The 18705-nt window shown below is 37.8% G+C and overlaps 1 protein-coding gene across 2 annotated transcripts in view; it reads right to left on the bottom strand.

Annotated features, from left to right (window-relative positions):
- The window catches only part of plcb3 (phospholipase C, beta 3 (phosphatidylinositol-specific)), a 62490-nt gene that overhangs the window by 22754 nt on the left and 21031 nt on the right, over window positions 1–18705 (bottom strand). For both annotated transcript variants that reach the window (XM_016662427.1, XM_007575242.2), the window contains one exon: window positions 1660–1728. In XM_016662427.1, coding sequence (XP_016517913.1) covers window positions 1660–1728 — 69 coding nt within the window. The remainder of the gene's footprint in view (window positions 1–1659; window positions 1729–18705) is intronic.

The raw sequence follows: 18705 nt of genomic DNA, 5'->3' as shown, positions 1-18705 counted from the left end.
AAATGTTTTGCATCCAGAGCCTTTGCTACAAATGATCAACCATATGCTGAAAGAACACTCAAAACAGCAGTTAAAACCAAACCGTGCCAAAAAAATATACATTTTGCATTTAAGACAGAAAAAATAACTGTAAATATGTTCTACCCAGAACTCCTCAAGTGGCAGTTTTAGCTTAATATAGATTAAATTATATCTAAAATAACCTATTTGACACATTTTTATTATCCAATTATTAATTGCTTAATCAAAAAAATGCCAATACTTTTTTTTCCCTAAAGGTGAATTAAATGTTGTTGTAACTCATTTCTTTCAAGTATCTTTAAAGTATTATTGTGGATGGTGATGCTATGGGCATAAACGATCAGCAGCAGCAGCCAGTTTTCCAATAAGCTGAAGAGCTAATCCACCTCATTTGCTTTTGCCGCTCTTCTTTAAATCTCTATCAGGCCATAGGATTAGAAAGTCAGGCAGAGACTGGAAACGATCTAAACTTCCTCATTCTCTGTCTGCTCTTTGGTTCTGTTTTGCATTCATAAAACAAACTTTTCAACTCATCTGGGATTTGGGGATGTAGTTTAGGTTTAATTAGAACTTCTGAGATGCTAATCACTTTCCAGTTGTAAAGTCAATACCTTGTTGCCACGGTCACACATTATAACCACTGACTATTCCCAACGCATGTAAATTTCACTTTTTCAAGAGATTTAATGAAATTAGCAATCTAATATTTATGGTTAAACAAAGATTTTCAATACAACTTAATCAGTTGCCTGTGGGCCTAACATAGCGCCTTGCGGTATCTCTCTGGAGAGCCCAATCTCCTGTTAATTATGATGTGAAATAAGCAAGACTAAGATTATCACCTCACTGAGTGAGGGCTCAAGTACTGCTAATCATTAAAGTCTGACAACAGCCAGAGAGTCTGCTGCAGTTCCAGTCATAGAAACTTTATGGTTTCTTTTCAGGCCAATTACAACTATGTGGTTGATAGACCTGTTCCATTCACTGCAACTGTCAGTCAAATTGAATATCAATGCCTTTAAATAGAAATAAAAATGTCTCCAATACAAATTCACTTACACTAAGTTTAAATAAGTTGGAATACCCGACAAAGCCCACAGAAAACTCAGTGAAACGCCTTTATATAATATTTGGTAATCTAAATTTATTGGTAAAAAATATGAAATTATAACTTTTTTATTTTACTTTATTCATTGTAGAAATCAATATTTGAATTTCTTTCCAAATAAATCGACTCATTTGAGTAACACGAAGACGTCGATGAGGTCAAAAACGCTGCTTCATCTGCGTCTCAGCCGCATGAACCCGCTTACACAATAACTTCCCCTCCAACAGAAACTGGTTATATCACTTCCTGTCTGACGGGCCATCTGTCGGCGGCCTCATTAACACCCCGTCACCTTAGCACCATCAGCTGAGTGAGGAAACGCACACACACTTCTCCCTGACAGTAACATTTGAACATCACATTCATGCTCTGAAGAGAAAGTTCCTGACAGCTGTAGGAAAAATTTCAGTCTACCTCTCTCTGACTCAGACTCCCTCTCTCTGACTCAGACTCCCTCTCTCTGACTCAGACTCCCTCTCTCTGACTCAGACTCCCTCTCTCTGACTCAGACTCAAGGACACGTTACCAACCTTTGGTGACTTGGCGAACTTTCCTTTTCTTGTGTCACAGATTGTCCACATGTCGATGATTTCGGTGTCCTGAAACACAAAAACAGTGATTTGGTGACGTCTTTAGGCAATATTTACAGCATTTAAATCATGGCTGCAGCACAATAAAGGCTAAAGAGGAAACAGTGAAGTTGGTTTTGGCGTGGGAGTAGGAATGGTTTCTTCCCAGTTTACTAAAGCTGCACTCAATTATCAGCCTTGCTTTCACTTCATTAAACTACGTTTATATAATGACCCCAAAGTGAACCGTTTGCTTTTAAAGCAGCTGAAGCCAATTCATTCAGCTGAACGATACATTTTTGACAGTTATCGTCAAGGCTCGGCCCAAATGTCAGTTTCTATCTAGACAAATTATTCCAAAACTTGAACATGGGTAAAGTGAGGACAATGATTTCTAAAATCTTACAAGACTTAAGCTGAAATTAAAACATGTTATGTAACAGATGACTACAATGAACAAATTAGTAATAGGAATGAAACAATGAAATTAATCATGATTAGAAGATTATTGAAATAATCGTTAACTAGTTCAGTAATCAAATAATTGCTAAGTGGAGTATATGGACTGTAAAATAGGCCATCCGCTAAAAGAACAATGCAGTCAGAGCCATAATTAAGACAAAACGGAACAAAAATATATACATTTTGCATTTAAGATGAAAAACCTTCTTTGTCTGTAAATGTTCTTACTCACAACACCTCAAGTGGCAGTTTTAGCTTCACCGGGTTCAAATCTTGTTAAAAAAAATCCTAAAACCTTTTGCTCTACATTTATTAACATTTATTAATAAAAAATTTGTTTTAAGATTTTTTGTTTAGCTGCATTTTTTGCTACTATTGATCAAGTGCACACTAAAGGAAGGATACGTTATTGAATTTTAGGCAGTAAAATGCAAATTTTTCTATCTAAACATAGATTTATTTGGTCATTTACATCTTTTATTGTATTTATAATTTTGTGTAAAAAGGCTCACATGAAAAATCTTCAGAATGGCTTTGTTATCTCAATTGTCAGAATAATCAATAGAATGATTAAGCATCAATTGCAGCCCTAATTCATACCAGCATTTAAGTGCAATGTTACTGCAAGTGATGCAACAAAATATGAAGATATTTTCTTAAAATTGACTCTGAAAAAGGCAGAAAAAAAGCCTGATTGATAAATCTATAGTGATTGGTAGAAATATAGAACCTGGTGCATAAAACTTTATATGTTCTTGTGGCCTTAGTGGCCTAAATGAGCAATTGCAGAGAAAGAAAGGGGGAAGAGATGCATCAGAGGTGTCAAGATTCAAACCTCCAACAACAGCAGACAGAAAAATAGCCTCGTATTTTGGTCGCCTACTGTTACCAATGTTCCACATGCTACCCAGATGCTACATTTTCAAAATCAGCTCAATCAAACTGCAAACACACCGGTTTCTGGTTTCTTTTGATGTCTGTTGGTTACAATTTTGACCTTTTTTTCTTTTTTAGACTACAACACATAAAAAGAAAAAAGTGCTGCTGGATCTTTTCTACAGAAAATTAAAAGATTGCAAGATTTATTGCATCAAAACCCAATTATCTGACTTATTATTAGGGATATGCTTAAAATTGGGCCGATATCAATATCCTATATTAATACTGCTACAATGGCCGATTTTTACTGATATTACAATACAATCGTTGTGCTGTCCTCACAATACGTGAGTATGCAATTAGACATCCAGCGAACAACTAATAAAAAGTTTCCACACAAGGTTGCTTTTCTTAACTGAATTTCTTTCATAAATGTTTGAAACTAAATACAACACAAGGGAAAAATGGGTTACTGGCTAAAACACTCATCTTATGCCACAGTCAAAACGTTTTTGTAGCTGAAATATAACGGAAAAAAAAATAGGTTACTAGCTAAAACACGTCTTAATGCTACACTCAAAAATTATGTGCACCGCTATACATTTAATCAGCCAAAGAACAAACAATACGTGCTTAGTTGTCTTATAAAAGCCAAAAATACTTACAAAGACGAAAGTTTTCTAACGTATAAAAGATATAAAGTACATTTCAGAGTGTTCACTTTCTCCTAACTGCCAAATTCTTGTTGGCATGGTTACCGCAGAAATATACCTCAAAGGTAGATTGCTGCTAAGAGCACTCACGCGGTCATATTTCTGCAAATACAATATGACGAAGATCGTTTGTAATACAGATGCAATACTCAAAAATGTTTGATCGAATTTCAAACATTTTTGCCCATTCTTGGCATAATTTAGAAATACAATTAGTTAATTATGATCTTAACTACAAGCTTATTGTTGGAAATTATTTCCATTATCAACTAATTTAATATGTCCAAATGACATAACAGTCATGTCTGGACAGAAACATGTTAATTTAAAACTAAACGAAATCCAGTAAGATTCTTAATGAATGAATGTAATATGTACATATTCACATTCATATATGTCCTAAAGTATGGGTGAGCAAATATATGATATAGTTAAAAAAAATAACTAAATAACACAAATGAAAGGCAATCACAACATTAAGAAATTGGAAATAAAAAATGTGAATTGGCTCAGAAAACTACAAAATACTCTTCTGAAATGTAACTGAGCATAAACAAAACAGACAAAATAAGAAACAAACTGCTGCCAAATAGAAAAACCCAGGAAGAGTGATGCTTTATGTTATGATCTTTCATTACCTCTGTACAAATTAGAACAAGCAGATGAAGACGGTACAAAACACAGCTTTTGGATGGATGACCAAAATAAAAGAAGTTGTAATCCATTCCTCAGGCTAACACCTAATACTCTGTGAAGCCTTTTATCTCCTTCCACTAAACTTCTTGGACATTTTACCTCCTCAAGCCATGAAACATAACTAGTGGTGTGTGTGTGTTTGGCTTGTTGTGTGACATCACAGAGACAGAGGCCCACTAAAAACACTACAGAGGTTTCATTTTCGTTTTAGGACATATTCTTCATACTCCCCCTCAGATTCAGGGCTAAAGAGTTGGGAGCACCATAAGCCACTGGGACACAGCTGTCTTGAGAAAAGAACCATGGGATAAAAATGAGAAGGCTGGGGAGGAGATGCGGTCATAAACCCAACCATAAACACAGGGGAGGATGCATGCTCCGTCCTGTGTAAATATTTGTTTAGACCCACACTCATTCCACAAACCTCCTTATTTCTTCCATCCACTCTGCTCATTCTGAGGTGTTCTAGAAATTACAGCTTCTTACTCCATGTTTTGGGAAACCTCTCCGTTAATGAAACGTTTTGAAAAGATACGCACAAGTTTGATCTGAAAGGTGTGGCGTCCATATTCACCACCACCATGCTGTGTTCACTAGGACTGTCCAGTAAATCAATGGACAGTCCTATTGGAATAGACAAGTGATCAATATCAACAGATAATATGTCTGATTGAATATTCTGCTTATAGAATATTCACTGAGCTCCAATCCAGAACCACACAGCATTCTGGGAGATGTAGGCAGAGGAAAGGCTTTAGCGGTTTAAAACCTCCGAAGGCCAGCTAAGCTAGGATGGTGGAATCAACTGACTCACTCACTCTTTGGTTACCTAGCAACAACCTGTTGAGTAACGTTTTGTTACCTAGTAACAACCTGCTGAGTATGGTCTGGCTACCTAGCAACAACTTGCTGAATAACTGGCGAAACAGCAGTTTAAGGTTCCACTACTTTACCTCATAACTGCTGTAAAAAAAAACAGTGTGGAAGGAAAATTGGATAAAACAGGAAAGGTTGTACCACCAGTTATAAAGACATCTAAAACAAAGAACTAATCAACAATTATCGATACACAAATATCAATATTGATTGATATGAAATGTTTACATCATCGTGATAAGTTTTTCAGTCATCGCTTTTATTCCAAAATGTACAAAGCGCCTTGCTGGTCTGAAACATCACTGTGCCAAACTCTCGTCTCAGCCGTCCATGTTTCCGTTTCAAAGATGCACAGCAAGCAGTCGCAGTCAGCATCATTTTCTAAGTCCTGAATCTCATGCCTTCCTGTTCCAGCTTTCCGCCGGCCCTCAGGCCGTCAGCTCCACTGGGATTGGCTGGAATAAATAAAGGTCAAGGAGCGACGCACCAATTGGATTAAGCCTTCTCAAGCGTTGACCTCTGATTGGCCTGTGGAGAATAAATTATTTCCTGGGGGAACAAGCGACTTTTGGGTCTGTAGGACACACACACTCCTCACTTCTCCCACAGGCCATGGTTTCATTCTGGCACTACCAGGGAGACTCCTTGGAGATGAGAGTAATGAGACTACAACTTTCTCTCTGGCCCCTGCGAGTCTCTTACATCACACGCAGGCAAGGAAATCTTAGTCGCTTAATATGCTCCCACACACAGTCAAAGACCTGTGATAAAATTTACACAAACCAATCCTCTGTGTTCAGGTCTAAACTTGTGAAACATCCTGACCTGTTGAGCAACACAGGGTGTGTATGCGAGAATGGAAAACCCTTGAAAGTCAACATACACTCACTACATGAGGCACAGGAAGGAAACAAAAGATATCAAATCGACCACTTTAGAGGCTAATGAGCCCAGGAAGAAAAAGACAAAACGACGTATCAAGTGAAATGTGGTGAACATCCATGATTACATTCCTAACATATCCCTGCTGTCTGCTTTGTGATAACGTGTCTGTGTGTGTGTGATGTTTAGCTGGGAGCTGCTCCATTCAGCTCAGTGTGTTAAACACAGCTTCATTCATCTCTTCACACTCAAGTTTACTACGGCTGCAAATAACGCGCGCTGAGGGCTTCCCAAGAAGGATGCAAGAATAAAGAGCTGCTATGAACTTCAGCTTACACATTCTCCTGGGATTGGAAACTTCTCAAATTTCACACCATTTTGTTTTATGGACTATTATAAAAAGTGTATTCATATATCTACTTCGTTACATTAAAGGAGACCTATTATGCTTTTTTTTTTAAACAAGTTAGAATAGGTCTATGGGCTACACAAAAAGTGTCCATTACATTTTTTCCCACAAAATAATTCTCAGATTATGAGAATTAGTTGATCAGTTCTGTCTATTTTGAAGACTTTTCAGAATGAGCCATTTTGGTGTTCTGTCACTTTAATGCTAATAAGAGTGCGAGTGTAAACTCAACATTTACACTCGCACTCTAGTTGCAAACAGACACAACTGAAACAAAACCTGAACAGTGACAAAACTGAAGTTATCATCTTTGGGTCTAAAGAGGAATGATGTAGCTGGAAATTTATCAGGCTCTAGATCTGGGTATAGTGATGAAATCAGACCTGAACCTTCGGAGATACATAAAGTCAGTTACAAAGTCAGCCTTTTATCACCTGAAGAACATTTCCAGGATTAAAGAACCAATGTTCCAGCAATGTCTAGAGAAACTCATCCTAGTCACATTGTTTTCTTCACAGCTCTTCCTAGAAAGTCAAACCGCTGCAGCTGTTTGACTTTCTACTCTCGTTTTTACTAAAACCAGCTGTGTTTTGGTTATCTGCATGTGACCAGTCAGTACTTTCCATTACTGAAAAGTACCGTGTACTACCTTGGAGGTGAGAGATAAAATCTGAGGCTTTCTTGTGACCTACAGGAAGTTAAACTCTGCTGTGGACTATGTGTGAATGTATCAAGAAGACAATTTAATCAAAATTATTTCCTCAAACTACATCTTTGTTTTTACCCGAAATGCATTCTTGTCGGTGTAGTGGTTCTGATTTGACAGAAGTGATAAAGAAACACTTCCTGAAGTCGTATAGATAATAGACATATTTCACTCAATTACAGAAGTCCAGATTTGATAGGCTAGTATAAAATATTAACATGGTATATAAGCCTGATTAAATGAGATCCATGTTTAACTGAACTGCTGGTGAGAAACAGCTTAATGTATTGTGAAACTGACCTTTGAAAACAAAGGTCAATAACAGAAACTGTACTGCATGCAGATAAAGATAATGCAGAAACAGCTTGTAAACATCTATATTTCCACATATTTATTTAATTGAACACTACATGTGCCTGGCTTACATTCACATTATCTCTATGCAGACACAGTCCAGTGCAACGTCACTGTCTTGGTTTCTCTTTAGCTAGCAGAGCACCAGCATTGTGTTGAAGTAACTGTACAGAGCATTTGTTGACCGTATACAATGGTTTGATGATAACTCAGACATTGATGTAGATGGCTTAATGGGAAAAAATCCAGAGACAAGGCTAGCAATATCCTACAAATGTTGTAGACCTCAATAATTTGCAAAAATCAGTTGAAGCTCTGTAGACATCATGGTGTGAAGCTCGCAAACCATGATGTCTATAGCAGTGCTATCATTAATCTCTCATAATTTTGTTTTCTTCTACTAACTTGATCAGTAGACCCTGGGCTGAAGTGCCCAGTAGGGAACAAATGCTAACAGCTGCTCAGAGATGGGCTAGAAGATAACTAGAAGATAGCTAGAAAATAGCCCATCTCTCCTCAGAACCAAGCTAGCAGCTTCTCAAGCTAGCTAACTTCTTCTCAGTGTCAAATTAACAACTGCTCATGCTAACAGCTAATAAAGTTAACTTCTCAGCTCCAAGCTTATGCCTTATAAAGCAAATGTCTCCTTAGCATCAAGCTAACAGCTACTCAAGCAAACAGTGGCTACAGGTAACCTATGCTCAACTTAACCATTGCTCATAAGCTAACGTCTACTCAGAGCCAAGCTTAAAGATGCTCAGAGCCAAGCTAACAACTACTCAAGCTAACAACTTCATCTCAGTGCCAAGCTACCAGCTAATAAAGCAAACTTTTGCTAAGTGTCAAGATAACAGTGAGTGATATGGGCTTGTTATTTTATCATAATAGTTTGTGGTACTATTGTGAAAACAATAAAAGAGAAAATATTTAGATTTTCTTTGTAGTCTTTTTAGGTAACTTAATGCTACATTGTAATACATAAATCAATGCCCCACATACACAACTACTGCTCTTAAAATATAATCTATTTTTTAGTACAGGGCTTCTCTAAGAGATCAGTTACTAAAAGTAGTGTTATTTTTAACACTAGCTACCACATAGTAACTGAATTTCATTATATGTTCAAGTTTATTGACATGTATTGATGTTCTTGTGGAACAATCTCTGGAGAAAATTGCAAAATAAATAAATAAATAAACAAAAATCAGACAGTACTGCCAGTTGTAATTTATAATTTTCACCACAAAACAAAATTCTTATAATTTTTTTTTCTGATAAAACCCCCAATATGATAAATATCTACTCAAAGCCAGACCAAAAGATGCTAGTCAAGCTAATAGTTGCTGACGCTAACTACTGCTGATAGTTCGGCTAACAGTTAGCTTTATGCTAGCATTTATTACAGACAACCTAATAGTTACAGTTAAAGTAATAAAGCCTTTGAGTATGTCTTGTAAATCAAAAGGAGCCATATTATAAAAGTAACCTTTTTAATTTCTTTGCATGTGTGATTTAAGTGATTTTAATCCCTCCTCCTGTTATTAGGTCAGCCTATATTTAGCCTTTCAAAAAAGCACAGCAAATATTTATATGTTATGATTAGAGCCTCATTCACATACTCCTTTCCTTCCTTCATTTCTCTGATTTTCCACTTCCCTTCCACCATTCACTTTCTGAAGAGCAAAAGAATACAAAAGGCCAACTAAACAATCAAGGCAGCGGCACTCCTTTCCTGTGACGTGCCTGTGTGAGTTCTAAAAGATCACCTTAACTAAAAACATCTCAAATGACCAATTACAACTGCTATCAAATAACAAAACAGAGGCCAATCAGAAACTGAACCTCTGGAGCACTCAGACAGATTAGAAAGTTAGAAAAAAAGCAAGTAGGGAGGAGTTTGGAGAAATTCAAAGGGCACCAAAAGCGGAGAAATATGTCAAATTTGAAGATTTAAACCATTTTATGGTTTCAGTGGGAGAGTTCAAATAAAGAAAATAAAGAGGGAAAACTTGATATAGCTCTATTATATTATATTATATTATATTTTATTATATATTACATTTCAGTTTTTCATCCCCTTCTTAATCCATATTTACATCTCAGATGTTTTATATTGAGGCTTAAAGTGCAAGCAGACATTAATGGAGAACAAACAGCAGAGAAAGCATATTGCCACAATCACAACTAGACTGACTAAGAATGAATGATCTGCTATAAAGGAAAAACTCTGTAGAATAGATCATAAAAATAAGACACTATAATATCATAAACATAAATATGGATCACAACAAACATCCCCTATAAAGGGACAAGGGGTTCTACGGCAAAAACAAGTGGAAAATCAATTAAAAATAACCATGCACATAAACAATATTCACATACCAAGCATCCCAGTGTGCAAGTAAATGGCTGGAATGAGCACATACAAATTCTCACAAAACAAAAAAAAATATTTCCAGAAACAAAAACAAAGATGGATCAGGAGGTTCTTACAGCAGAGACCAACAGGAGGCAGCCATGTTAGTTGGCCGCCTCCTGCAGCCAACGGACATAAAACCGGGACCAGAGAGTCAGTTTGAAGTTGAAAGATTTGTTTGTTGTTGTACAAAATACTGGTTTTGAAGTTATAGGCAGCAATTCACCAAGACTAAAAAAACAATAGTTGCTCAGAATCAAACTAAGAGCCAAAAGATCAGAGCTAAAATATTCAGTCAAGCTAACGTCTATTCAGAGTCAAGCTAGAAGCTACTTAGTTATGATAACAGCTAATCAGCATTGAGATAACAGCTAATCAGAGTCAGGCTAACAGCTAGTCAGAGTTGAGCTATGAGCTAACAGCTAATTAAAGTCAAGCTCGCATCTAATCTATCAAGCTAACAGCTAATCAGTCAAGCTGACATTTACCTAAAGTCAAGTTAGCAACTACTTAACCTAACACCTAATTTGAGTTGACTAACAGCTTATCAGTGGAGCTAACAGTTAATGAGAGTCAAGTTAACAGCTACTTACAGTTGAACTACTAGCTAGTCCAACTAAGATGTAGTCAGAGCTAACAGTTAATCCGAGACATGTAAGCAGCTGATGGCCATCAGATTGGATGTAGAGTTATTTTACTTTTGATTTTAATTTGGTATTGGACTCCACATTGGCAAATGCTAACAATATTGCAGACAAAAAACCTTGATCAGAACATCACTACTTTATGTAAATTCAGAGAAAAGTCATTTAAAGAGTCAGACATAAACATTTGTTTACTATTCTTATAAATTTGACAACATTCTTAATTTGGCTTTATCAAAATGTTCTATTGATCTTAGAGTACACAGTATGTAATAATGTTTGTTAGGTGAACAAAATATGCCAGAAAATGTGGTTTGTAAACTTTACATATAATTTTACCTACATTGTAGCCATTTCACTGTAATATATTAAAATTGTTGACTTGATTTGAACTCTACCTTTAGAACTTCAATAAATATTAAATATATTAGATGCATTCTGTATCATTGTGCTTCTATTGTTAAAATTCCAACTAAAATGCAACTGTTTTTTTTTGACAATCAAACAATAAAAAGCATGTCTAATCTGTATTAGAGGTATGAAAAGTCATCCACACATGGTTCGGTTTCATTAGGTTACTGAAAAAACAAAGGACACAAATCTACTGGAACTCCCACATTGTGCAGGAAACCTCTCAGTTCTCCATGCAATTGGGTTTCTACACTCCTCATGAGCACAGTGGGTCAATTTGCATTATTCTAAATATGTGCAAGTTAAAATGAACACTTCTCTGTTGAGTAATGATATTGTATGAGCGGAATAAGGTCCATTTTGCCAAACAAAAAGAGGGGAAGGAGGGAGGAAGCCGTCACATTATCAACTGTCACTTTCAACTTCCTCTGCAGAGTCCCACTTGGGAGCAGAGAAGTGACTAGAAAGCTTGTTGTGTCACCAATTTTTGATCCCACTTAACTCAATGTGAATGACTGACACGAGCCACAGAGATAATCTGGATTACATCCATCTGCACAGCATTTAACCCACAATTCAAAAAGATAATATAAACGATCAGCTTCTGTGAAAAAAAAATATATAAAGGCTTAAATAGATTCAACAAGATATATTAACCAAGGCAACCCGAAGTGACCCATATTCCGATTTTTTTTTTTTTTTTTTTTTTTTTTGCCTTAATGCGACCTGTATCTGATCTTTGTGTGACAGTCTGGACAACACAGATCAGATTTTTCTCTAATGAAACCCAGGCCACTTGTACACCTACCGGTCTTTTCAAACGTGATCTGAATCCTAAAGGCCATGTCGCCTTCAGCTGATCTGAACGTCACTGACACTCGACAAACGTCACTATTCTGCATCCTGATACTCACAAGTCTAAAGAAAAACAACAACCATGGTGGACGATAATGAGGATTAAATTGTTTATATCCTGGTTCCGGTCAGACAACTTCAGAATCGTAAACGATGGTCCACCGTCAGCATCCGTGTTTACTTTCGCAAACACTGAGCACTTCTTTTTTTTAATGGCGGCTGGCAAAACACTGCGCACGCTCTCTATGTGTGGCGTTATTGCGCCCTCTACTGCGCATGCGGGACACTTTCAGGTCGCATATATTTGGAAGTGAACGACCAAGGCAAAACAAATCCGACTCAATGACAAATCGTAATTGGGTCACTTCAGGCTACAGTGTGAACAACCATTTAATTGTTGGTACTCTACTTGGTAGAACTGGTAGAGTTTGCTTTATCTGATAGGATTAGTGTTTTCCGGCACCAACAATGCGTCTAGTCTACAGATTAATAATAGGACTGAGTAGCTATCTTAATGACGGTCTGCTTTATTCCTCCATAAAAAGCGTACTCAAATATTCAATACAGTAGAGGTGTAGAGGTCAAACCTTTTGTGAAGCAATTGAAAAAGCCTTTCAAAACCAGTTCGGGTCCATTGTCCTGCTGGAACACCCTGTTTCTAAACCCTGAGATGAAAGAACATTGGTTGTAAAGTCCAAAACACGATGCAGGAGCCGCCCAACATGCAGTCCACAACGAACTACAAACTACTGAAATGCCACGGTGAAGGTCTAACATTAAAGTGGAGTGAAATTAGAGTCTTCTTACATGGAGAAAACAAATAATTTCAAAATGAGACGTAGATGGGCTGTCAGGCTATAGTGAGAAATTTATTTAAATGAATTATTTGAATTATTTTTGGCATTGAATTTTGATACTTTAATTATTTTTGGTATTATTGAATTGAAGTTTTTCTTTATGTCTGAATATTTGTCGTCCATGGTTAAGTCTGGTTCCTTACAGCCGGTAAAAAGGTTGTGATGATTTGGGAAGCTAGTGAACAACACTAAAAGCCATTTTCCACTACTGGAGAAAAGATTAACCTAGTGTGATTGTCATAATTCAAGAACCATGAATTCAGTAATTTAAGAAAAATGCTGAAACCTGTATAAACATCTGAACAGAGTGGTTGTCACGTCAGATTTCTAAATCTCGGATCACCTTCACACCTCAGAGGTGTTACTACGTCCCAGAGGAAAAACATCCGACAGCTCAGGTGATACGAACATGAAAGGGAAGTAGTAACACAAGATTCTTAAAAACATATGGGAAATTAGAAGTGGGGGGGGGGGAAAGGGGCAACAAAATTCCCCAGCACCCTGATGTTTGTCTCTGTGACTTCCTGCCCACTTTCCCACGCCAAGAGGCAGAATTGCAGAGATCTTAAGTGTTGTCGTAAGAATTTAGGTAGCAGTAATTCCTGAGGAGAAAAGATGAGAGAAAAGAATCCGAAGAGCCGAGAAAAAGTGATGTGAAAGGAAAACAGAAAGAATAAAATAGCAGAAGCAGAGGAAATGATATGTTTTAGTTTATGTTAGAGGACTGACTTCTGCCTCATCCCTCTGATGGCTACCAGCTGTCCAAGGACTCTCAGTGAGAAACTTGGACAAACTGAGGCCGAGTTTGCAGACTAAATGAAATAAGATGAAGCCAAATGAAAGCAAAAGTGTGTTCAGGTGAGGGGGACAGCCTAACTGAGCCAAATTTAAACTTTATTAAACGCTTGATTAAACCAACAAATACATTCGCACGATAACCTCTGAAACCCAACAACTTCCTGGTTTCTGTGTTCACAACAAACCAGATCCTGCTGCTCTCTGAAACCTGAGTGACTCATTCAGATTTGGACTATCTGTTCTGCAAAACCTAAATATTTACTATCCTGAGAGGGGAAACATCTGATAAGCAGGTCCAAACACAACTAGGGCGCATCAAAACAGAACCCAAATGGTTAACCCATTGCAATAAGCAACTAATCAGTTAATTATAGGTTAAGATGACATTGAATACTTTTTTTTTTTTTTTTACACAGCGCTTTAGTTTAGTGACGATTTTGAGAAAGACGTTTAAAGTAAAGATCTGTTAGAGATGTCTCAGTAAACTCCCCAGTAAATGAATGTTTGTTGACGATTTTGTTCAAAATTTGGTAAGCCTATCAGCAAGGCTGATCAGCCAACGGTCAGCGGGGCCACCGCCTCGCGTGCATGTTTCTGAGCTGCAGGAGGAAGCCAGAGAATCTGCAGAAACGCAGAGAGAACATGCAAACTCTCAGCAACAACGCCAACGAACGCAAACGCCAAGATGTGGAAGAGGCAGAAGACACGAGGAGAAGGTTTCGCAGGAGGCTGCAAGCGTGCAGCGCATGTTGGTTTTGGGATCTTGCGCAACCCGCGGCCGCTGGCATGCAGTTTGTGTTTACAGTGAAGCCTCAGCTGGACGCGACCCCACGTCCCGCAGCAAGAATGTTGGGAAGTAGCTCCAGAACTGGATTCCTTCTGGGGTTCAGAGATGCAGCAGCAAACCAACACATTTAAGCCAAAGTGAAAGAAACTGCACTGCAAAAAAAAACAACAAAAAAAACCTCACATCTTACCAAGTATTTTTGTCTAGTTTTTAGTGCAAACATCTTGGAATAAGACAAAACTAACTTACAAAGAGCTTCTCAACAAGATATAGCAACTTGTTTAAAGTAAATAGTTCCTTAAAGGCAATCTAGTATTCTGCTTTGAACAAGTTAGGATAGGTCTATCCTATCCTATGCTAAACATGTACATAGACCATGTACATCTTTTGTACATGGTCTATACAAAACATGTTCATTCCTCAAAATCGTTCCTAAATGAGATTTCAGTCTGATCAGTTATAAATATTTTAAGTTTCTTTTCAGAATGAGTTTTTTTTTAAGGGCATCTTGTCACTTTAAATCCAAATAAGCTGTTGCTGGTGACACCACCCAACTCAACGTTTACCCTCATATGTGAAAATGACTGCAAACGGATGTTTGAAAAGCAAAAGTAGAGCCTCCTGCTCAACTGATTAGGATGCAGCAAGTGGTTTCTGAATGGAAAGTCAACAACTAAACTTTCTATTTTTTTTTTTCTTGCAGCCATTGTACAGCGCATAGAACGGTGAAACCAGCTGACCAAACGTGCTGGAACTCTGCTTGGGTTGCTAGGCAACAGGTCTGGGCTTGACTGGGGTTGCTAGGTAACGGCGCAGTGTGACATTTGGCGTCTGGATCCATTTCCAGACGCCAAAAAATATTAACTTATTGCCAAAAGAAATGATGGATGTTGTTTTCAAGCATATGGGCTGTTTTAAGATGTAGAGACACAAAAATGTACAAAATGTTTATGAAATGAAAAATGCTTGTTCCACAGGCAGATTTTTTTCCCTCTTATGACAAGACATTTTCCCTGTGTAAGTGAAAAAAAAATCAAAACCTCCTATAAAATATTTGTATCATTTCAAGCACCAGAGAAGAAACTAGACAAAAATACTTGATAAGATTTGGTTTTTTGAAGTAAAAATATAGTGTGAACCCCTATTTTACCCTGATTTATATTTCCAAAGCATAGTTTTTGATATGAAAATCTGTAATGAACGATTACATTAAATGATCTCAATATCATGAGGAAATCTGGGCTCAGAAAAAGTCAGGGTTGTTGTAAGCCGGACGTCAAGAAATGTTGCAAAGATGGAGAACTGCTGATAAAGAGATCCAGAGGAAGGTCTGCAGGGAGGAAACGGCAGATGAGAGAGAGAGAGATGTGAAAGATAGACGAATCGTGGGAAGAGGGCTGGTCCTGTCAGCAACAGGACAGAGGTACGACAAATACTGGGAAAAGAAAACAGACAAAAGTGTTGAAATATTTGAAGTAAAACGTTAAACAAAGTGGAGCAGAACAAGACGGTGACACAAAGCAGATGACGATAAGACGGGATGACAGAGTGAAAGCTGGAAAATAGGTGAAAGGAACCATAAATCAAAGCAGACACACAAAGGGGATGTTGGGAGAAAGGACATGTAGGAGAAATATGAGGGTTGGTTCTCCAAACAGAACCAGATTGGAACACAAAGTGTCTAATTGAAGGATGATGGATGGAGCCAGCAGGAAGGACTTGGAGTTAAAACTTTACACGCTGTAGAAACATCTACCCATAAATCCGTTTAACTTCTCCATGTCGTTTACATATGAGCAGTGAAATGTCAGAATCGCTGCAGATTTATCCAGCAGAAACTCGCCGCAGCTCCGCTCTGTCAGTTCAAAGTTTTCTGAAGATGTAGGAGAAAGTACACATAAGTGGTCAGAGCCAAATCTGAAGTTTATGTCTTTAAAATCTGTGGAGCCGCAGCGCTTTGCAAAAGTATTCACACAGCTGCAGCTTTCCCCACATTCTCTCCATCAAGCGGCAACCAGAAACCTCAGCGTATTTCATGGGGATTTTAGGTGATGGACCAACACAAGATACATTATCCTGAAGAAGCAGGAAGAGAAAATAAAATCTGGAAAGTGTGGCTTGCTTTTGTGTTTAGCCAATGCTTCCTACAAACGTCTTTATTGGCGATTAGAGCAAAACAGTTTGGTAAAATGGCTCAAACTGAGTTAAAAACCAGCTACCTAAAACAGTTTCTTCTTTGCACCAATTCAACCTTTTCTTCTTTTGTTAATACACTATTCACACACGTGGTTACAATAAAGAAAAAACGTTGATATTTATTAAGGGTGCACTGATCAATTGCCCCCAGTTTTCTGCCTACTCAAAGGTCTAGAAACCAGCCAGTGTCCCTTTGTTCTGTCGGATGGACCTGCCTACAACTTACCGACTTTCAGTAAAAAAAAATAAATAAATCGGTTTCTATCAAAATCAGAATCGGTGCAACCCCTGTGATTTATATTTTAAACGTCTTTTTTGAGAACCAAATGAACTGAAGTGAAATTTCTTGTTTTTGTGAACAAACTTGGCAACAATGCTGGTTCAGAAATACACAGAGGTTTGGACTTTCTTATAATTATTTCCCATTTTGTGCTAATAAAATACACAGTAGTTTATTATTAGGCCTGTAGCAATCTAAGCAATAAATTAATAAATCAATTAGATGCCTGATGCATTAAAACGAACTCAATAATTTCCATTTCCATGACTTATTATTTTTCAGGGGTTTTTTTTCTTTTTTACCAAAATCTGGATGACAAAAGTCTTCAGTTTGTTGCTTTTGTCTCAAGAATATATAATATATATCAATGTGTATTTTTCATTTTGCAAACTGCAGCGGTGAATTCCAATAAACACCAACACTTTCCTGGCTGTAAATAAAATGCAATGTCACCTTTAAGACCCATTCTCACTTTTAAAAAACAGTAGTTTTGACATTTTTGTGTTGCAGAATCTAAAAGTAAAAGTGTCGAAACAATCTGCTTCTTGCAGTAAGAAGAAGAGCGGAGCGGCAAAAAATAAAGCTGCACCGGAGAGTTTAATATTTTGGGCGCCTCTATTCAGAGAAATGGGTTTCCATCCAGAATATCCTCGTCGTCTGTGTGAAGGCGCATTAGCTGCTCTCATTAATAATCGCTGCTGTTGCCCTGTCCTCCTTCTTATCCTCCAGCCTCCTGGGGAGCCCAGAGGCTGAATTAAAGCTTCACTCTGGGATCGATGAAATGACGACACTCAGAAACATTCAGATGCAGCCGAGGAGCTTCGGGTGAAAAAAAAAACAAAGTTTGCAGAAAGAGAGGCGGAAAAAAAACAGTTTGATTGACAAGTTTATGGAAAGTTAGCGGATAAAAAGCTGCTTTAGGTTTCAGCGCAACCAAAGCAACATAAAATTACATCATTTGACTCCCTTGCCCTAAATTCCCGGATTTCCCAGCAGTTCGCCTCGGTGGTCTGGGCGTTCTGCGGCTTTGACCGAGCCGCGTTCCCGCTACTGGAACAAGAATAGCAGCCACACTAACCCGGCTCAGTCATGCCAGCATTACCATAAATCAAAAGCAGTAATCAGGGAACAGGCAAACACTGTCACAGAGCTACCATTAACTCTGTCGCTGGATCTCTGTAATAACACTCTCTGTGGCGCGGAGGAGAGACGTTTGATGTCAGGCTGGTCTCAGTTACATGTCCTCATCTCAGTCTTTCACCCACGTCAGACAATGTGACTAATAACATTTTTTTCTTTTTGCAGACAAGTCAGCTGATTAATAAAGGCAGATAAACATAACTAGATGGGGGATTTTTTTTGTCCTGCTAATAGTGTAGCTGGGACAGGAGGAGAGGAAGTCATAAATCCTCCTGCAAATGTAATATTTTGTCTTTTAAAGTATTTTTGACCTTTTCAGCAGTGAGTAAATCAGCCAAGGTTGTTATTTAAGAAGATGGAAAACACATTAGACAGCAATAAAAACATGATACTGTTGTTGGTGGAGACTGGACCGACCAACGAATGGACAGATGGATAAAAAATTAGTTGGTTGGATGGATGGGTGAATGGATGGATGGATTAATGGATGGACAAGCAAAAGGTTGGTTGGACGGATAGATAAAAGGTTGGTTGGTTGGACGGATGGACAGACAAAAGGATGGATGGATGGATGGATGGATGGATGGATGGATGGATGGATGGATGGATGGATGGATGGATGGATGGATGGATGGATGGATGGATG

This window comes from Poecilia formosa, unplaced genomic scaffold, assembly GCF_000485575.1.
Source record: "Poecilia formosa unplaced genomic scaffold, Poecilia_formosa-5.1.2 Scaffold373, whole genome shotgun sequence".
NCBI classification, from domain to species: domain Eukaryota; kingdom Metazoa; phylum Chordata; class Actinopteri; order Cyprinodontiformes; family Poeciliidae; genus Poecilia; species Poecilia formosa.
This window is presented reverse-complemented; position numbering and strand designations above follow the sequence as displayed.